Source organism: Budorcas taxicolor, chromosome 18 (assembly GCF_023091745.1).
Source record: "Budorcas taxicolor isolate Tak-1 chromosome 18, Takin1.1, whole genome shotgun sequence".
NCBI classification, from domain to species: domain Eukaryota; kingdom Metazoa; phylum Chordata; class Mammalia; order Artiodactyla; family Bovidae; genus Budorcas; species Budorcas taxicolor.
Window position 1 is genome coordinate 44,608,052 of NC_068927.1, and position 21,752 is coordinate 44,629,803.

The following is a 21,752-nucleotide window of genomic DNA, read 5'->3' on the forward strand; positions in this document are numbered from 1 at the left end:
GAGTGGGATACCAGTATGACTACCTTATATAATTTTCTGGAATTTGTTTCCAAATGATCCTCTGGCCGAGGGGAGAGGGCAGCAGGGCTCGAAGTGAGAAGTGCTGGCATCTGAGCCCGGCACTGTGGAAGCTGAGAGATGGGAGCAGGGGCACATGGTATGATTCTTTTCACTTGTTCGTGTTTGAGATTAAACATAATAACTTTTTTTTTTTTTTAATTTTCAGGTAGCCAACTTTATTCAAGTAAGTATTAAAATTTGAGTTTGGTTTTCCTGGTTTTTTTCTCCATTCAATATTCATGACACTGGGCACTGTTGGAGATATGGTGAATTGTCCTCATGGACATTATATTCTAAGTGGGGGCTACAGATTTTTTTTTAACAGTAAAACAAATTCCATATATCAGTAAGCTTTATGCAGATAATAAAGCAGGGCATCAAGCCAGAGAATGCCTGGAGTGGGGCAAAGGTTAGCTAACTCAGGTCAAGTTGTTAAGGGGGAGGGCTCTCTGAGAAAGCCTCATTTGAGCAAGGAATAGATAGAGAGAAGGACCCACCAAGGAAAGATCTAAGGGAAGAACTTCTTCTGAAGGGGGCACGCTACACAGCGTGCACGATCCTAGTTCCCAGACCAGGGATCATACCCAGGTCCCCTTCAGTGGAAGCTCAGAGTCTTCACACTGCACCACCAGGGAAGTCCAGGGAAGAACGCTTCTGTCAGAAGAAAGCATGTGCAAAGGCCCTGAGATGAGCTTGGTGGTACCAGATGAGGAGAGAGAGCAAAACGGGAGACAATCATAACTTTAAAATGTTAACGAAAGTGCAGCTTAAAAAAACAAAAGGCCCTCCGTTATGAGAATCAAGAAACAGCCTCAAGGCTCCTAGATGGCCTCACTGCAACCTGAACACAAAAAGAAGATCTTGGAGATGAGAGGGTTGGCCCCAGGCAAGACGACAGCATGACCCAGGCCTAAGGGATTTAGGTGGCCAAAGGCAGGCCAAGGGATTGCCCCACTCCAGCTCAGTGGACGCAGGCGTCACACAGTCCCATACGAGGCGGGGCCTCTGAGCAGCCAGGAGCTTCCAAGGTGCTTCAGAGATACACACCGCTCACCCCACCACCACTGTGACTGCATCCTCTGCGCATCCTCACTATGTACACACACCTTTTCTGCCTCCTTAGATAGGCGTGACCAGCTCCCGAGGCACCGAATCCCCCTCACCAAGCCCACGGCTCACCATACGGTAGATACCAATCAGTGCTTGCTGAGTGAACAGGGAAGCCTCCAATGTCAAGGACTCTCCCAAAGTTTTCAGGCAGGCAAGGCTGCCTGGTGCATTTCAATGCAAGCAGAAGCCAGTGGCTGGCTCTCTGCAGCTCCATGCATCCACCAGGTTCCTGCTGAGACAGGTGTGAGGAGCATCAGCGGTGGGTGGCTATGAAGCCGCCCACGGGAGGCAGGCTCAGGTGCCAAGGGCCCTCACAGCAGGGAGGTTCAGACTATTTCTGGAACGGAGGTTGTGGAGCTGTAGCAGCTGGTATAGAAGACGCAAAGCTCAGAGTTGCCGAGAAGACCATGAGTTAGGGACTCAGTTCAGAGCTTAACGATAAAACTTTTTATTATAACCCCTTTGTAAAGAATTTTTAAAAAAATTATAGTCATTAAAGAAAAGAAAGCATAAAAGCAAGAATTAGCATGAGTCATACCTACTCCAGGGTAGGGCTTCCCTGGTGGGTCAGACGGTAAAGTGTCTGTCTACAATGCGGGAGACCCGGGTTCGATCCCTGGGTTGGGAAGATCCCCTGGAGACAGAAATGGCAACCCACTCCAGTACCCTTGCCTGGAAAATCCCATGGACAGAGGAGCCTGGTAGGCTACAGTCCATGGGGTCACAAAGAGTTAGAAATGGCTGAGCGACTTCACTTTCACTTTCACACCAGGGTACCCTCCTGACTTCCCCCTGCCTGGTCAGCTACTCCACAGGAGCACATGACGACTTCTGTCCTAATACTCAACCCTCTGGCCTACATATGACCTGTTTGTGGAAATCCCTGAAGGCATGTCGTGTCCCCCATTCCTCCATGTAACCCTGCAAACCCAGTGTGGCGTCTGAGAGTACAGGAGATACTCGGTGTTTGTCAGATGAAGTTCTACTAAGCAAATTCCAAGAACTGGAATATGAATTTCAGCGCCCTTAGCTGGGCTATATAAGCATGTTCTTGAAAGTCAGTTCCCTGGAACTTAGAAGTCACGATGCTAGGTTCCCAGGTGAGCCTTCAGAAGTCTGCATACCCCATAATTACACCCATAATTATAGGGCCATGATAAAAGGACCACATATCATCTCCTTTCGCCATTGTTGTTTTTCCTACAGGCAAATGGACCCACCCACCCGGGCCACCAGGGAAATCTGGAGAACTTTTGCTCAATGCCCCAAGAACAACAGCCCCGGGGTGCACGAGGCCTACGCAGCTGCTCTGAAGAAAACTCATTGCATAACAACTGGACGGTTACAAGAACAAGGTGACTGTGACAGAGTGTGTGGGCGTCACAAGTCTCTGGAATCAGAATGGGAAGGAACTTTAGGAGATGGGGTTCCACTGTCCAGTCAAAGAGCAAATGGTAGCAGGGGGTCCATTCCTGGACACAGGGCAGCCCCATCAAAGGAAGGTTCGGGAATGAAGTCAAACTTGAGGAGGGGCTGGGACAGGTGAGGGGAACAGCCAGCCTGCACCCTCAGCTGCCGTGTGAGGGGGCCTGCTGGCTCCATTTGCAGAAGGGGAGGTAAAGGGCATTTAACCCTGGGAGACACAAGTTCAAAAGTGGTGACTTCAGGACTTTCCTTAGGGCCAGCGGTTAAGAGTCCACCTTGCAATGCAGGGGACATGGGTTTGATCCCTGGTTAGGGAGCTAAGACCCCATATGCTATGGAGAAGACCCAATGTAGCCAAATAAAAAAGTAAATAAAAAGTGGTGACTTCACATTTTTAGAGCCCAGTAAAGGACCCTAATCCCCAGGGCAGATTCAGGGGCCACCAAACTCAGTCCAGGCTTCCCAGGTCGGGTGCGAGTGGTAAAGAACTCACCTGCCAATGCAGGAGACTTAAGGGGTGTGGGTTCGATTCCTGGGTCAGGAAGATGCCCTGGAGGAGGGCATAGCAACCCACTCCAGTGTTCTTGCCTGGAGAATCCCATGAACAGAGGAGCCTGGCAGGCTACAGTCCACAGGGCAGCAAAGAGTTGGACATGACTAAAGTGACTTAGCACAAACTCAGCCCAGTGACCAAGCCCGTGGAAGGAAACATAGCATTCACCTGCAGAGGCCATGTGGGTCCCTCAGAGATGGCAGAAAGGATGAGTGCTCTTCTAGAGGTCATTGGGATATTCTACTTTTTACACTCAACCAACAGACCCAGAAAGAGCAATAGGACAGGTTAGATGAGCCGAGACTCCATCACAAGGCCAACAGGTGGCAGGAGCTGGTTATCAACACCTGGCCTGGCTGAACAGGACAGCAGCAGCCGGCTCCTTCTCACAGTTGCCCTTTCCTGAGGAGCTGACCTCACTGAGTCTCGAGTCTACTGAATGTGGGCCCCACACAGGCCCTTGTGGATCTCAGCGGGAGCTGGAGTAAGACGCCTAGGGCACCCTTGGGATCTCAGGATGGCAACTTAAGAAGTATCTCCCGGGACTTTCCTGGTGGGCCAGTGGTTGAGACTCTATGTTCCCAATGCAGGGGACACGAATTTGATCCCTGGCCAAGGAACTAAGATCTCACATGCACACCTCCCAGCCTAAAAAATAAAATTAAAAAGAAGAAGAAGAAGCATGTCCTATTCCTCGATGTACTGGAGACGAAGGTGACCGAGATGCTAAAGTTCTTATTCCAAATTCCCCTTTTGCTAAAGTGAGCTTGAGTGGGATTTTGAGCTGGCAGCTGCAAAAGCACCTCCTGGGTGACAGGGAGCCTGGGTGACAGTGACGAGCGAGACAGGTCCCCCATCTCAGGCTTCCTGAGAGATTAACAGCAGTCTGCAGTACGGCGCTTTTAAAAAGAGAAAGTTACCTGTGATAATACACTCTTATCTAGACAGTATTTCTTTTTAAAATACCATAGAACAAAGATGGGAAGGAAATATTTCCCCAGTTGGGTCAGGCCCTCTCAGGTAACATGATGTCTGGGCCTTTTCTCTGTGACACTTAACCGTAATTAGTTAAATATTAACCCAGAGTGCGACCGTCTGTCCCACTAGAATTTCGGGTAGAGATCCATAAGGGTAAAGATCATGATGCCTGCTCATATTTTTGGCTGAATCTCCCACATCAAACCTAATGTCTCACACATAGCAGCATTTAAGGTGCTGTGAAATGAACGGACGACAGTGAATACCTGTAGTGAGCTTTATGAGATTTTTATTTTCTTCTTTGGAAATAACTGTATTCTCTTAACTTTTTCTTTTTTTTAATAATGAAGTTTATGACTTCTAAAATCCAAAGTAAAAAAAAATTCTGGGAAAGAGATATTAATCACAAAACCAATCGTAAAAACCAGAAGGGACTTGGGGTTAAAAAAAAAAAAAAAAAAAAACAGGCTTCTGATGGCAGAGGGGTGGGCTAAGCATGGGAAAGTCAGTTCTAAGGCTGCAGAGAAACCTGAGCTAACTCATTTCTCCTTTGATTCAAACCCTCGGCCACCTGACTCACCTAAGACCCCATCTCTGGGTAAAAGAAGCAGGAACAAAAGTATGAGAAGAAAAGAGGACAAGCAGGAAGGGAAGAGGCCCACGTGCAGCAAGTACTGAAGCCCGCGTGCCCTAGCGCCCGTGCTGTGCAACAGGAGAAGCCACTGCCATGCGAAGCCCGAGCACCGCAACTAACAGTAGCCCCCGCTCGCTGCAACTAGAGGAAAGCCCTCGCGGCAGCAAAGACCCAGCGCAGCCAAAAATAAATAGATAAACACAAATTATTTTGAAAAAAAAAAAAAAGAGGCCCTGCCATGGGCAGGTGGCACAAAGGCACCCAGCTAACTCTCTGTATCCCATGGTGGGTAAGTAAGACGTCAGCCAAGTTCACCAACCTCGGAAAGAAGAAAGGCCTGCAGTGCGGGCCCTTCCTCCCTCCAGGCAGCAGACACCCCGCCAACAGACCACGGTTTCTCTCTTCTCTGGCTCCTGTCACCTGGCTGCCCCTGTAGGCTTCTCAGAGACCACGGAGGTTGTGGTCTCTACTACGAAATTTCTCTCGGCTCCTCCTCTTCAGGAAATGCCTTTGAAGGTGACATACCTGTACATTCACAAGTTCCCCTACTCTGCGGGAGTGAGCACCCGTCTCACAGACAAGGAAGGATATGATTTCTGCCCTGGAGAAGCCCTCCTGGTCAACATGGAAACAGGAGAAACAGAGGTGACTACCATGAGACCAGTGATAATGGGGGCTGAGAGTTCAGAGAAAAGATTACGCCCGGGCTGGAGCAGTCTCAGGAGGCTGCATGGAGGAAGCTGCTCAGGGCGGTTCCTCTCTGCTCGTCCACATGCCAAGCATGGTCTGGGACTTGCTGCACTGAGTTCTATACCTGACTCCTGCTAAATTTAACTGAAGTCTACCGTATTTCGCCCAGCAGAGAAGGACCACCCTCGGGATCGATGCACTTACAATGCCATGAGCTTGGGCCACCTTGTTGCACAAGTCAGGACGCCACTTTTGAAGAGCCAGGTAGAAGGGATTTTTCAGGAGGTCCTCATCATACAGAGCCATATGGACTTCAGGTGGGGCAGAGCGAGTCTCCTGGGACGAGAGAGGAAACAGCAGTAAACGACCACCTTCAGACTGGTGTGGCACATCTGATTAGCAGTGTCCAAAAAGCGTCCCTGACATGCATTACTCTACAGACCTAACACACTGTCAGGAAAAATCAAAGAGAACCCACAAGTTCCAGGATGACTTTTCTTACTGGTTAAACGTATAAATCATGGTCAGAAAATCTTGTTAGCGTCAAGTCATTACAAAAGTAACAACAGCTATTTTTAGAACATCCTACATGACCCAAATTATGATATTTTAAAGATATGCAGGTTTTTAATGAAATATTTTAAGCATAACAGAAAAGTAGAGTAATAATGCTAACCTACCACCCAAGATAGACCAGTCAGTAAAGAATCCGCCTGCAATGCAGGAGACCAGGGTCTGATACCTGGACTGGGAAGATCCCCTGGAGGAGGAAATGGCAACCCACTCCAGCATTCTTACCTGGAGAATCCCACTGACAGAGGAGCCTAGTGGGCTACAGCCCATGGGGTCACAAGGGTTAGACATGACTTAGCGACTAAACCACCGCCACCACCAGGATTACCAAATCTTACCACATTGCCATATTTGCCTCAGATTTCCTTTTCAGAAATAAAGTATATCAGAGTAGACTGGTTCCCCTATCTGCCCCCTTCCTCCCATCCTCTCCTCCCTATTCAGAGACAACCACTATCTTAAAGCTGTTTCTATATCCTTCTTGCTGACATTTCTACTCCTTTAAAACTCATGTATTCATAAATAATATAAAATCTCACTTTATGGGCTTCAAAATCTACATAAATGGTATCACACTGTAAGTAGTCTGGAACACATACTTTTCCATCTTTTCCATCAACATTATGTTTCCAAGTTCTGTCAGCGCTGATCCATACAGCTCCTATTAATTTACTAATTTCTGCTGTACTGTATGAAGTGGACATGACACAATTCATCTAATATCCTACACTTAACGTTGGTTCCACACTTTCAGCGTTGCAAATAATGCTGACACAAACACTCTTACACTCTCATGTGTTCCAGGAATGTCACCAGGTGAGGCACTGCCTACGCCTACACCTTCAGCACGCGCTGACAACATTGGACCGCTTGCGACCTCCCTGCAAAGTCCGTGAGCACTCCCCTTCCTCCTATCACACCCTAGCCAGTGCTTCTTGGAGTTGGCAGACCAGCTCATTTATGCCAGTCTGGGTATAAAATAGCTATTTTTCTGTTTCTAATTTTCATTTCTTTAATGAAGTTGATTATCACTTCTTTACATGCTATAAATCACCATGTTTTTTGGCCACTCTTCTAATGGGTTGTTTGCCCTTTTCTTTACAATTGGTAGCTCTCTCGACATCTGGATACTAAAAGATGTTGCAAATATCTTCTCCTGATCTGTGACTTGTCTCTTCATTTTTCCAAATGAGTGTTTTCAGAAATAAAAGTGTTTGATTTTTAATGTAGTTGAACTTGTCCATCTTTGCCTTACTGGTCAGTGGTCTTGGGAGCTAAAGAAATCTTATCATCTTGGCATGCCCCCTTGTAAATTTCACCATTCCCCCTATGAGAAGGTGGAGTCTATTTCCCCATCTCTCAAATTTGAGCCATCGCTGTGGTTTGCTTTAGCCAACCACACACAGAGAATTGATGTTCTGTGATTCTGAGTGTCAGCCTCAAGAGACCTTGCAGGTTTCACTTTCATTCATTCGGCACCACGTGGTCGCCATGCAATAGAGAAGCCCATGGGATGGAAGCCCATGGAGGGAGAGAGAGGCGGTCCAGTGAGCATAGCCGGCCCACTGGCTGGGTGCAACCACACAAGTGAGCCCCGGTGAGACTAGCAGAAGCCCCACCTTGCCGGCCCACAGAACTGTAAGGAACAATAAACTGTAGCAGCTGTAAGTCATGAATCTGGGGGCCGGCTGGTTATGCAGCAAAGGCTACCTGAAACCACATCCTTTCCAACTCCAAGGCCACAAAAATAGTCCCTGTAATTTCCAAGACTCTTAAAGGTTTTCACTTTCTGGAATTCATCTTTACTTTTATATATGCTATAAATTGGGCATCTAATTTTTTTCTGAAGGTAATCTTAGTTTGGTCAGGGTCTTATCACAAAATACGATAGACTGAGGGGGCTTAAAGAACAAACATTTTATTCCTCACAGTTCTGGAGGCTGCAGGTCAAAAATCAAGGTGCTAGCATAGTAGATCTGGTTCTTGGTGAGGGTCCACGTCTTGGATTGTATGGGTTGGCCACCTTCTCACTATATCCTCACATGGTAGAGAAAGAGTTCTCCTGTCACTTCAGCCTTTTATAAGGCCACTAATCCCATCATGAGGGCCCCACCTTCATGGCCTAACCTAACCCCAATTAGATCTCAAAGCTCCATCTCCAAATACCATCACATTTAGGATTAAGGATTCAACATATGAATTTGGGGTGGTTCGGGGTGGGGGGAGGGTGTGGAACAGCGAGAGACAAACATTCAGTCCACAGCATAAGCCAACTGTTCCATCATTGTCTTTTATATATTGTATCCCTTTCACACCAGCTGATAATGCTACCTTTGTCAAATTCCAACTTCCCATGTATGTTTGCCCTATTTCTGGGCTTTACTCTGTTTCAGTGGTCTTGACCAGTGCCATCCAACAGATTTATGTGAGAAATGTAACTGTATATACATTATGCATAATTACATATATTATTTAAATTTTTCTAGTAGTCATATTTTTAAAAGTGAAATTACTTTTAATATAGGCACAATATATTTCCAACATGTGAACAATGCTTTAAAATTGTTGACATATTTTACATTCTTTTTATGTCTATGGAGTCTTCAAAATCTGATGTGTATTCTGCAGTTCATACTAGCCTCATTTCAAATACTTAATATCCACATGTAAAAAGTAAAAATGTCGCTCAGTCGTGTCCAACTCTTTGCGACCCCATGGACTGTAGCCTTCCTGCATCCGTGGGATATTCCAAGCAAGAATACTGGAGTGGGTTGCCATTTCCTTCTCCAGGAGATCTTCCCAACCCAGGGATCGAACCCAGGTCTCCCGCATTGTAGGCAGACGCTTTACCATCTGAGCCACCGGGGAAGTTCACATGTAGCTAGTGGTAATTACTTTAGGAAAGGATCAGACCACATTAATTTGCATAACTATGCCTTCATCATAAGCCTTGACATCTCACAGAGGAAGACTTCTCCCCCTGTTCTCCAAAGTTGTTTGGTTATACCTAATTCTTTACAATATCACATGAACTAGAGTCAGTCTATCAATTCCATAAGATTTCTATTGGGATTTTTATTGTAACCACTAAATTTATAGACTAGAGAGTCAACATCTTTATAATAATGAATCATTCTCCATGAGCATGGTATGTCTTCTACTTTCATCCTCTTTTATGTCTGCCAATTAAATTTTCTCCATTTGATCACAGATCATGGACATCCCTGGTGGTCCACTGGTTAGGAATCCACCTGCAGAGGATGTGGATTTGATATCTGGTCCAGGAGGATTCCACACGCCACAGGGCAACTAAGCACGAGCGCCACAACTACTGAGCCTGTGCACTAGAGCTCACAAGCAGCAACTACTGAGCCTGTGTGCCACCAGTACCGAAACCTGCACACTCTAGGGCCTGTGCGCTGCGACAAGAGAAGCCACCACAGTGAGAAGCCCATGCCCCACAATGAAAGAGTAGCCCCCACTCACCGCAACTAGAGAGAGCCTGTGCACAGCAATGAAGACACAGAGCAGCCAAGATTTAGTTTTTTTTAAAAGATCGTAGATCATGTATAACTTCTATTAGACAGTATTTATATATTCTGTATAGACTTGCTCCTATTGTGAATGGGGCTTCCAATACGCCCGGTCTACTCTCCTTACCATATATCAGTGTGGTTTTTAACTGAAGTATGAGACAGGAGTATGAAAAATGGGCACAGGAAAGGAATCAGAGTTTTGGCCATGTCATTTCACCTCTCTGAGCCTCCACCTCAGGTTGAACAATGGAGAAAATGAATACTTGTCTTACGGGATTTCCACTGACATGTTCCCGTCACTATTTTTGCCACTCTACACACCAATGTACTGTCACTTTCTGCCAGCCCACATGGTGCTTTCGTGAGGATTACAAAAAGGCACCCCATCTTCCCCGTAGGTACAGCCCTGTGCCAGAGCACATGGCTTAGTAAGCAGCTCATAGGCTACACACCAGCCTAGCTGGCCAACAGCTCTTCTCCCCCGGGGCAGGACACTTGTGCAATATATAACCTGCACAGTTGTACATAACGGCTCTATTGTTAATGTTTGACATTTTCCTTTAAACATCTGCTGCTGCTGCTGCTAAGTCGCTTCAGTCATGTCCGATTCTTTGCGACCCCAGAGACGGCAGCTCACCAGGCTCCCCCGTCCCTGGGATTCTCCAGGCAAGAACACTGGAGTGGGTTGCCATTTCCTTCTCCAATGCATGAAAGGGAAAAGTGAAAGTGAAGTCGCTCAGTCGTATCCAACTCCCAGCGACCCCATGGACTGCAGCCTACCAGGCTCCTCCGTCCATGGGATTTGCCAGGCAAGACTACTCCCATTTAAAATTTATTTTTAAAAGAACCCTATCACTACTTTAAATGGAAAACCAGCATCACTTCCCATTCAGATAATCTTATAATTAAAAATAATAAAGCCAATTGACATTATTTAAACCTGGCTAGATACCACTGCCTGCCAAAGGTTCTTTGAGCCTCTTCTTTTCATTAAAAAGAGAAAATTAGCAACAGTAAAGGGTGTCAAGTAATTTTATCCTTGATACAATCAGATGAATGAAATATAAGTGAAAAGCTGAATTACTTTCTCATTATGTAACAGTATTCCAAAACACCTCTTTGGGGAAACACTAGAACACTATGCCTAAGTGCATTATGAATTCTATCCCTAAAGTCTAATGTTAAAAACAGCCACCATTTATTTGAAAGCATCCTTGGTCTAGACACTGTGATAACTTCTACACATTCTCATCCCATTTGAATGCTCACAATAACTATAGGTAACTAAATACAACTAATGCTCACAATAACCACAGTATCATTTGCCCCATGTCGCAGATGAAGAAACTGAGGGTCAGTTGTCCAACTCGAGGTTAGAGGGATGTCAGAACTTATTCTAACACTCATCCCTTTGACCACTGCATTCATCATGTAAAAATAGTTATGCCTAGGGGATATAGCACACAAGCCACGGAGACACAGACTCCACAATGCATTTCCCTTATAGAAGTCCCCGTGACAGGCAGCCAAACAGGCTCCGCATCAGGTCCCCTCAGTCTGGTCCAGCCTGGGCTGTCTTGGCTGCAGGCCCTCCTGAGGACTGCCTGAAGAAGTCCCCTGAGCTCCCTGCAAATCCTCTTAGGGAGAAGAGCCTAGCATGAAAATGGCTACATATAATCCCTTCGCAGGCCCCAGCTCTGCAACCATTTAGGTATTTGAATCGTTGAAGGCAACCATTACTGGAGCCCGGATAATCCTTTTATGAGTCTCTACCAGAACAACTGGATAATATAATTTGGCTGGGGCACAGTCACAAGAAAACAAAGTTCTGTGCTGGTTCCGGACACAGCTGGTTCTACACGGCGGAGCACAAAAGTAAAGATGCCTTAGATATAAACCCCATGAGAAACAGGATGAGACAAGGTCAGACTAAAACTGAGAAGGGACACTGACATCCCGACATCCAGACAGGATGCTGGCGGAGCACCAACAGCCGCGCCTAGGAGACAGACCTGACAAGCGTGGGCTCTGACGGAGGACGAACCACCTCACTGGGAAGCAAGAAGACCTAGAGACAGGACAGTGCCAGGAAAGGTAAGGAGAAAGGAGTACCGGGGATGGGGCTGGGCTGGGGCATGTGGAAGGCATCCTTGGCAGGGACTACGGCGGGGCCAAAGCCACCAGGAGGCAGGAACACGTTCCTGGGGAGCACAGGAATAAACGCAAGGATAAACTCTGCTTGACTAGTTGTGAAAATAAGCTCTGAGAAATAATAAGAATCCAGACAGGGCAGGTCAGAGAGGGGCAGCAAGGGAAGGGAAGGGCCCTGAATGTCACACCAAAATGCTGGGTTCAAATGGATGGACGGAAAACACAAAAGACTCTCAGCACCCACTGCTGGTGAACGGGATGGAGCTGGCTGTTTTTCAGTCCAAGTCATATGCCTGCTCTTGGACATCAGTCTCCTGGTTGCCAATGACTGAATCCTGTCCAGCAGCAGGGACACAGAGAGCTCTGTCCAGCTCTGTCCTTGACCTTTCTGCCCCAGTGTTAAAAATATGTAATAATCAGGGACTTCCCTGGCGGTCTGGTAGCTAAGGCTCTGCACACTCAATGCAGGGGGCCCAGGTTAGATCCCTGGTCGGGGAACTATTAATAGCTCCCACACAACACAACTAAAAACTCCTGCATGCCACAACAAAGACAGAAGATCCCGTGTGCCACAACTCAGACTTGGCACAGCCAAATAAATAAATAAAAATACTACTATGTAATAATGCTTAGTGCCAGAGCTGAATTCTTATACAGGGGTATGTGCTTTAAAATAATCTGACAAGTTTACTTGCAAGAATTGGTTTTGTATTTTAAAACCACATGTGAGGGAAAGAGGTTTGAAACCTCATATAAAACTCCTTAAAAACACACACACAAAATTCTACCCTTTCTTAAGTGCAAATGATGAAAAGATTTACAGAAAATCCAGTGAAGTTAGTCAGAGGTACCAAATACCCTTTGCACATGAATTATTTGAGGTTATTTTGGAAAGGAGAGTCAAACAAGGCCTCAGACCAGTGCTGGGCATTTTAGGAGGTGGTGTGCACACCCGTGGTTTTGTGGTCTTCAACCGTCCTGCCGGCCCGGATGAGTCTGTGTTGTCGGGGACCATCTGATGATAGTGTGCAGCCTGGCTCAGCAGAAGCCAGCCCAGGAAAGTCTGCACCTCCCAGAGATGCACTCCCTGCCGAAATCTCACTGCTGTGGCTGCTCCTGCCCCGCCAAGGCCCTGACCATAGATCCTGACCAGGCGTATCTTCCAACTGATGAGCAATATTCTCCAGCAGGCTTAATGTGTGACTCAGAAGGAAAAGGCAGAGAGGGAAAACTTCCTATGCATCTCTGCTTAACACCAAGTGGAAGCAATTTGATGATGTAACGTGTGGTATTACAGCCGCCTGTGTCCTTCTGTAATGTCTACGCTCCTGTCCATATGCTTCTCAAAGCACTTTGAAGGCTGGCTGCCTGGCTCCCTGCAGACGTGCAGTAACTGCTGGTCCACTTGAACAAAATGACAGCGAGGTGTTAGAGGAAGATCAAGCTCCCAGGGAGGGATTATCTCTCCTAGGAACTGGAAATCCACCACCCACATGCAGGGGAGGATGAGGGGCTGGTCCGGCAAGTGTCGGCAAAAAGCCAAAACCAAATGTGCTCAGAGCAGGCTAAGCACAGAGCTGGCTGGAATATGGAGCCTCACAGTAGGAGAGAAGGCCTCAGGGCTGGAAGAGGGCTGGAAGCAGGAAAGTTTGGAGGAACACAACTACCCCTCAGAAAGCCACTCCACCCCCTGTCCCTGGAAACACAGGGGAGCCACCAGGACCAAACTCCCTCGGGCAGGAGGGCAGGAGCACCAGGGACCACTTCTCAGCACTCTCGGACGTGGAAGCAGCCTCAGGGCAAACCGTGTCTGACTCTTTGGGTCTAAACCCTTTCTAGATCTGGTATCTAGCATCACATGGTCACATTCCCCTGCTCCTCTATAGAAGGAGGAAGTTACTGGACACCAGCCTAACCCTGGCCCTTCATAAACAGAAGGAGAGCCCTGACTCAAACACTAACAGTGGTATCCCTGGTGATCCAGTGGCTAAGACACTGCCTTCCAATGCAGGGGGTGCAGGTCCGATCCCTGGCTGAGGAGCTAAGATACTACATGCCTCAGGGCCAAAAAGAATAAAAAACACAAAACAGAAGCAATATTGTAACAAATTCAATAAAGACTTCAAAAACTGTTTGAGGAGGAGACAGATGGGCTCCAGGCTAAGTATTTACAACTGGCCTCCTATTCACACCTCCTAGGGTGGGAAGATGAGCTCCACGCCTGACATTCATCACCAGCCCCGTTTATATTTCCTGAAGTAAGAGACAAACAGGCTCCAGGACGACATATTTGCGACCAGACTCCTGTCTATATTGCGAGATCTACACCTCGATATAAAAACCAGCAACAGGAATCGGGTAAATAACCAGACATTGGGCATGTTTATGGCAGGGGCAGAGTGAGACTAAATCCTGTTAAAAGATCACGTATTTCCCATTCTTGGGCCAAGGGAGACATTTCACATGTGCAGAAAGGCTCCTTGGGGGTCAAAAAGGAGGGGGCACCACCCCATAACATGTGATGTTAAGGGCATCCCACAGACCTCTGGGCCAGAAGCCATCCTGGAAAAAAGTTCTGCACACATGCTGGGGAGGGTCCTAGGGCAGGTCAGGTGTGGAAAAAGAACCAGATAATTGGCTAAAGGTAAACAAAGACCCTGAAGAACTGTCCTGTGCTCGCTTCAGCAACACAGATACTACAGATACTAAAATCTAAAATCGGAAGAACCATCCTATATAAATGACAATTACCTCTCTTCTGTGCCCTTCCTCATGAGGGGGGACGTGCACACCCTTCTTCTCTGGGTGTGCATCTCTGTCTCGCTTCTGTCTTAACTAAACAGTTTCTCTGTGCTTTCTCCCACTTGTTGTTATGCTTTGTCTCTAGTAGTAAACTTTTTACCTCCATTTACATTTTTGGCTCCTCGAGAAATGAATTTTTCACTGGGGGCAGAGGTCCAGGGGACAATGGCTTCCAACATCTAGTGCTTGCTGTTCTGGTGGCTAGATTCCTGGTTTTCATCCAGGCTACCCAGGTTTGATTCCTGGCTAGGAAATCAAGATCTCATTTCGTGCCACCACTTACTGCTGCCTGGCCACGATCAGGTCCACATTGGAAAAAGAAAAGACACTAACAGGCCAACACGTGTAGAACAAAACCCCAGCACCTGCCCTCATGAGAGCAACACAGTCCAAGAGGCACAGGACGCACAATGAGGAACCTGGAGCCCAGGCCCTAGGCAAACACTACTGCTGCCCTCCCAGCAGTGCTGCCGGGAGGGATTATCGCAGATGACAAGACCAGGTGAGAAGAACTCACCGCAGACGTCCACTCAGCTTCAGGGCCCCGTATGCTTTTCCACCACCAGGACTTGTGAGACCTATCTGTTTCTGCTCCCATCTTGCATTTCCCCCGCAGGCCTTCAGGCCTTGACCTTTGATCTACCACAAACCTGTCCACCTGAAAGATCCAGTGTTGGATCTTTCCAACACTGAGACCTGGGTGGGACTACTCCACTCCCTATCAGATGCACTCTCAACTTCTCTGCTTGGCATGGAGGCCCTCTTATTCCTGGCCTCCTGCCCACCTCTGCAGCTTCACCTCCTTCTGCTGTCCACAAAGCTCCCAGAAGAGATGGGTTCTCCTCCCTTCTACCCATTTTATCCTAGAAACTGCTCTTCCTCTGTCAAGGCCCCATTTGGCCCATAGGTGGCTGAGACGGCCAAGGGCCACAGTATCACCACTGAAACAGCCAATTAAAGGGTAGACTTCTGCGCGAGAGATCCCTGAACACAGCGCTCCAGACGGGGTTGGGGGCGGGGCCGGCTGCCTCAACGCCAAACCTGGCAAGGGGCCTGGAAATATAAATATCCTGCTAACATCTGCTGCTCCTCTCTAGGGCTGGTGGAAGGGTACATTACTTAATCAAAATAGGGGTCTCTCTTCCGGAAGCCCACAAAACTTGGAAAATTCCAGCCCCAAGGCAAACTAGGAGTCCCCTACAGTTTCTTCTGCGCCTCATTTCCTGAATGTCCTAAATCCTCAAAGACGCGCCACTTGCTCCCCGTGGCCCTGCACGATCGCAAGCGCCCATGTCCCCAGCACCTCCAGGGGCGGCCAGAGCTGCATGGCCTTGCTCACGCGCCAATGGGCAGTCCATTTTCAACGAAAAGAACTGAACAGACTCAGAATCCAGAACACCGCTTGATGCTTCAGTTTTCCCAGGGTAATCTTAACCCAGCTGGAAGAGGAGACCCCCGCCCCATGAAAGACAGGCTAGCAGGGATTCCCTCCTCTCCCCCCAGCGCCTCCATCACCACGGGGACCACGACAGCCCGGCTCGAGGATCCGCACCCCTATCCACAGCCCCACCCCCCTCCACCCGCCCCGCCAGGCCTCCCTTAAACCGCAGAAGCCACCCAGCCCGTGAGCGACCACCCTGACTATTATTGCCCCCAAGTCTGAGCTCCTGGGGTCCCAGACTGCTAACCTGTACTGATGCCGCGGGGGTCAGAGGGCGCACTCTTCGCCAACCCCACCCCTCGACCCGCAAACACACACGAGGGGCAGAGCGAGCCAGGCTGCGGACGGGAGCGGGAGAGCGCGGGCGCGGCAGTCCAATCCGCGATGGGCCCAGGCCTCGGGGGCCTCCCGGGGACAGCCGGCCCAGCTTGGGGCGCCGGCCGAGGAAAGAGCCCCTCCCCCTTCTCCTCTCTGAGGCCCCGCCCGGCCTCTGAGCCCAGAGGCGCAGCCGTCCCGAGGGAAGGGAGGCGCGGGAGGAGACAGGAGAGAAGACACTTACTTAAAAGGCTACATAGTTTCACTCCCCGCCCTTCCTGGAGTGGCGCCGATACCTCCCGGCCCCTCCGTAGAGACCTCAGGGCCCACCACCCCAACGCGGCAGAACTGCTGCACCGCCCACCCTCGTTGGGCGGAGTCGCACCCCCAGGACTCTGGTCAGTCCAATGAGAAGCTGTCTTTATTCAGAGTGACGCGTGCGCAGAGCAATCATTGAGCCCGCCCAGCCAGGGGTGGGGCTCAGGCGGCAAGCAACACTTCCTATTCAGACTGGACCTGCCCAGAGCCATCGACTGCGCCTGCCTGGAACGGGAGGGGGCGGGGCCGAAAAACACATCTGACACAAGGGGTGGGGTCCAAGCTCTGTTGCTGGAAAGCCGGCTGGACTAGGATGGGGAGATACGGCAGCCTTCCCGCCCCGCAGATTGCCCTTTACTACTCGGTTTGGAGGACAGGGGTGTCCAGTCCTACGAAGCATACTACTTCCGTCGCTGGCTGGGTCTAAGAGTCAGAGCCCCTGGGTTGTAGCCCCATCACTTACATGCACGTGGCGTGATCTTGATCCTCCTCCTCCCTTTTAAATCTGAGCCTCAGTTTCCCCTTCTCAAAAACAGAGGAGGGTTGGGTCTGCTGAGCGTTAATATTCCAGACTGTAATGGGGTGCAGAGGAGGGGGAGAGGGGGGACCTGCACGTGACCTCCCCGCGCAGGGCCCCGCCTATCCCTGGTCCATGGGATGGGAGCGCCCAGCGAGGAAGGGCGGGGGTGGGCGGATCCTAAGAAACCCGACACCGCTGCCCTTAAGGCGCTCGGAGTGAGCTGCTCAGCGGCCCGCTAGCCCTGGCGACGGCAAGGGAGGAGGATGGGGACCTCAACACGGGCTTCGCAGGTGCTACCGTGGAGGCGAGGGCTGCGCAGAGATTCGGCGTGTGACTAGGAGCGCACCTGGGGTGGATGGATGAGAGAATGGCAAACCCGGTCAGCGGAAGCGCCTGTCGTGGACCCTGAGCAGCGGCAACGCCAAGCTCCTCTCGGGCCATGAGGAGTGCCCGGGCCGTCCGGCCGAGGAACGCCGTCGAGGCTGGCTGCATCCTGGCGCTGAGTGGGTGAAGGTGAGAGGGGCGCAGGCGGCCGGGCTGCGCGGGAGAGCAGCGCCATGGCGAAGGAGGAGTGCAAAGCGCTACTGGACGCGCTTAATAAGGCGACCGCATGCTACCACCACCTGGTGCTGACCATCGGAGGCTCCGCAGACTCGCAGAACCTGCGAGAGGAGCTGCAGAAGACGCGCCAGAAGGCGCAGGAGCTGGCGGTGGCCATCCGCGTCCGGCTGACGGCCCCGTTGCGCGACCGGAGCCTGGGCGCCGAGGAGCGCGCCGAATTCGAGCGCCTCTGGGTGGCCTTCTCCGGCTGCCTGGACCTGTTGGAAGCCGACATGCGGCGTGCACTGGCCCTGAGCACTGAGTTTCCGCTGCAGGCGCCGCGCCGGCCGCTGGTACGCACAGGGGTGGAAGGCGGCGCGACCGGCGTAGCGGCGCGCGCCCTGAGCGCCCGCAGCCTGCGGCACGAGGCGCATCGCGACTTCGACGTGGAAGACCTGCACCAGCTGGAGCGGGAGATCCTTCAGGTGGGCGAAATGATCCAGGATATGGAGATGAAGGTCAACGTGCCCCGCTGGACGGTGCAGGCCCGGCAGGCGGCAGGTGCCGAGCTCCTGTCCAGCGCCAGTGCCGGCGTCTCCTCGGTGGGCGGCGTGTCGGTAGAACAGCGCACTGGGCCCTGCGACCTGAGCAAGGCCAAGGCCGCCACCATCTTCAGCGCAGTGCTGCTGGCGGCTGTGGCCTTGGCTGTGTGCGTGGCAAAGCTGAGCTGACCCGTACCCGACGGGCCCCCGCCTCCACCAACCCCTCTCCGGAGACACCCCTGGAGAACGTCTGCAACCCCCTGGACTAGGGATGGGAATGGGGTCTGGCATGTTTAAGGGGAGCGGTTCTAAAGCACAGTGTGTGTAACGTGTGTGTTTCTACGCGTGTTTCAAGCACACATCTGCCTGGGCAGAATGTGGCTTACCTCTTGCTGGCCCGGGAGGAGTTAATTTTGCGCGGGCCACCAGGGCATTATCGCTAATGTATGCAAGAGCTTTATCCCCTATTAATAGAAAACCGTTCTCAGTGACCTGAGATTCTTCCCAGTTAATACGTTACCGCCTGTGCTGCTGGGGCGTGTTTACGCTGAGGCTGAGCTTGGTGCCCCCACCCCTGCGGGTGATTCCCATTCTCGGAGAGAGACAGTTTGGAAAGAGGATGGGGTGAAATGAAGTGTGAGGTGAGGGCGCTGTTTTGTGTTTGTGTGTGTTGCTTTTGTTTCCTGGAACAAGAAAGCAAATGGTAATAAGATGTGAGCAGTTTTTATTACCTTCATCCTTTGGGGCCTAAGCTTAGGAGAATGTGTGTTCTTATAGGGCAGGATTACACACTTCTGCACCTACTTGCCTACTGAAAATGACTCCCTGGGTGGGACACAAGCTTTGGGAAGGGACGCAGTCTATCCATACAAGCACTTTCTCCTTGACTGGAGCTTATTTTTGTTCCAGAACTAGACCAGAGTTTTTGATCCTCCTTTGGGGGAGGGCTGGGGAATCCTCTTTGGAGCCCTTAATCCTAACTATCCCTTGGAATTTGCTTGCTAGCCAGTAGGAGAGCTGGCTTTGGGGGGAGCTGCACAACTCCCTGACCTGGACACCCCCTGAGAGGGTCAAGTGACATCACTGGGCTCAGAGGTTTTGAGCCAATCAGCCCTGAGACTAGGTTAGAACGTAACAGCTTTAACTTCAAAATTTAGGAGCTTTTTTTAAAAAAAATCTTCTGTTTAAAAAAATCATATGACCACATTGTGTACTATCAAAGCTAATTTTTTGTAAAAGACATTTGGCCACGAGTTCATACAGTTGCCAATGAATCATTACATGATGTCTTTACTTAAATACTTAGATTGCTAAACAAACATCTCATTTATTTTGAAAATCTGTCTTAAGGCAGGAGATCATAGCATAAACTATTGGAACCACAGGTGTAGATGACAGAAGTTAAGTGGCCCTAGCTTCTTTGTGGCAATAAATAAGAAAATGTGGAAAACACCCTAGGTCCCAGGCTAGAATTTGCCTGAGCGGTACCACCAACTCCCCACCTGTGGTTCAGAGAGAGCGTTGCTGGGGAAGAAAGGCTGAGAAAACAGATGCATTTAACTCTATAGATAATTTGGAATAAAACCCAGAGACTGATTTGGCTGAAAAGTGAAAAGAATTTTTTTCTCTCTCTCTTTTTTACCCCAGAAGGGAGAAAGGGGACCAGGAGGAGGGAATGGGTAGTGTTTCACAGGGCAGTTTGAAGGGCCAAGGGTCAAAAGTAAATATCAGTCCCAAGAGCTCAGTCCTACAGACCACCCTCCCAGCCTCACTCACCCAGGCCCACTCCTCAACACAGATAGTTAAATCACAGGACCTGTTTGTGTGTTTCTGTGAAAATGGTTTTAAAAGATCCACAACATCTTAAGCTGATTAAGAGTTCTGCAACAATAACTAATAAAAGGAACTCCTCCTGCTTCATCCAGTCTGGATGAATCTGAATTGGGCCATGTCAATTTCTTTTTACACCTGCCTTCCCAGGATACCTTCAGAAATGACATAGGAAGTTTTCTAACTCCCCTCTTTCTCATCCACCTGGGATATAGCATGGACTCTGTCACCTCACGTCTCTCAGGCTGGAGCATATTGTGACCCGCTGTTGGAAAATATCCCTAAAAACCAAGCCCTAAATATATTCTTTGACCTATATTGACCTATAAAATTGTGACTCTTTGTTCTTATGAAGGTGTTTTGGTTCATGATTCATCAGAATCTTATAGAAACAACCCGTTAGAAGCTGTGTAGTTATCACTTCTCAGCCTTTTGGCTAAGATCAAGTGTAGAAGTTGTGTAGTCCATAGAGGGCAATTGGAACAAGCGAATGTCTTTATTTTCACTCTTTCCATCCACTTGACAGATCCTTGAGTATTTACTTACACGGGCAATCTGATGTGTACCTGGTTCTGAGAATCCACTGCTCACTGAAATCAGTGATAAAGTACTGTACACACACCAAAAAAGCTGAATTAGAATGAAGGTATTTATCCCGTGGCTCTGTTAACCTAAACACCTCTTTGTTAAATATTCATAATATTTGCCATTATTTGGGGTTATAACATTGCCTAATAGAACTTTTTGCTCTGTGATGCAAGCAAAATCACCTGCTTGAGCAATAGGCTGCCCTATAACAATATCTTCCTGATCTCATTTCTCTGTATAATTCAAGAGGTTGTTTTCTGGTAGAAGCCTGATTCAATTTAGAGGTTGGATATCAAAGTCATTAATTTTCTTAAAACATTTTGTATGATTTTATACTATGATACAAGTGATTAAAAAATTACAAATATTTAATAGAGGGTATATAGGGTACGGTCAGTGTTAGAGTCAACTTTCCTAAATTAAAGGTACAAGTGAAAGCATAGGTCTTCACCTCAAAAATTAAGTGCTATTATATTGATAAATCTATCATATGTTAAATACCTGTAAGAGAAAATATACCTGGCATCTCTTTTGGGAAAATAGCACAGCTTTATCTGATACTGGTATGACAATGAATTCAATTCATTCAACACACTTATCATGGGAACTTTCAACTCTTCCTATTAGAAAAAAAGAACAGAACAATGTTTATAGAAGAAAAAATGTCCGGCAAATTCTTTTTTATGTACTCTAAGAATGTATGCTTTTAAATGCCACAAGAGAAAAGATTTTTGGCAAGTCAAATTAGCGCATAAAATTCATGATTTGCCTGAGGTTTACAGTAAGCTACATAAGAGATGCATAATGTCCAATGACTGAAAAGCAGTTTGGGTTGAAAGAGAGTTCTGGGTTGCATGAGAACCCTGATCATGCTGCATTTTTTTTCAACTGCACGTTCACACATTTTTTTTTTTTTTTAGCTAGACAGTTGATTTTTAGGATGCAGTTCTCTGTTCTGTAATGAGTTTTTGTTAAGGGTGCAAGCCCCAAAGTGTGAGCCTGTAAGGCAGAAGTATAGGACTGACTTCTGTATTCCTTTGGGGAGTGCCTCCTCCTACAAGGCCATACCAGTTGCAGTGGGCACTGCTCTGCCTTTCTCTCCAAGTACCTCAGACAGGTCACTGACTTCCCTGTGTCTCCCTTCCC

At 48.7% G+C, this 21,752-nt stretch overlaps 2 protein-coding genes and 1 non-coding gene across 3 annotated transcripts in view; 2 read left to right on the top strand and 1 right to left on the bottom strand.

The window, feature by feature from the left end:
* The window catches only part of ANKRD27 (ankyrin repeat domain 27), a 59,701-nt gene extending 43,202 nt beyond the window's left edge, over positions 1-16,499 (bottom strand). The window contains exons 1-2 of the mRNA XM_052655374.1: positions 16,201-16,499; positions 5,655-5,786 (exon numbers count right to left, since the gene is read on the bottom strand). Of these exons, the coding sequence (XP_052511334.1) occupies positions 5,655-5,756 (102 nt within the window). The 5' untranslated portion in view covers positions 5,757-5,786; positions 16,201-16,499. The remainder of the gene's footprint in view (positions 1-5,654; positions 5,787-16,200) is intronic.
* An 851-nt stretch (positions 16,500-17,350) lies between these two features.
* RGS9BP (regulator of G protein signaling 9 binding protein) lies at positions 17,351-20,826 on the top strand. The gene has a single exon (XM_052655752.1). It carries the CDS (start codon positions 17,664-17,666, stop codon positions 18,375-18,377), a length of 714 nt encoding a protein of 237 aa, XP_052511712.1. The 5' UTR covers positions 17,351-17,663; the 3' UTR covers positions 18,378-20,826.
* Positions 20,435-20,627, top strand: LOC128064235 (U2 spliceosomal RNA). The gene has a single exon (XR_008200953.1). It is a non-coding gene; the product is annotated as a U2 spliceosomal RNA (small nuclear RNA).
* Positions 20,827-21,752: the final 926 nt, after the last annotated feature.

What these genes read in the sequence shown, in the direction of transcription:
- RGS9BP (XM_052655752.1), top strand. Translation starts at nt 17,664, where the DNA reads ATGGCGAAGGAGGAGTGCAAAGCGCTACTGGACGCGCTTAATAAGGCG.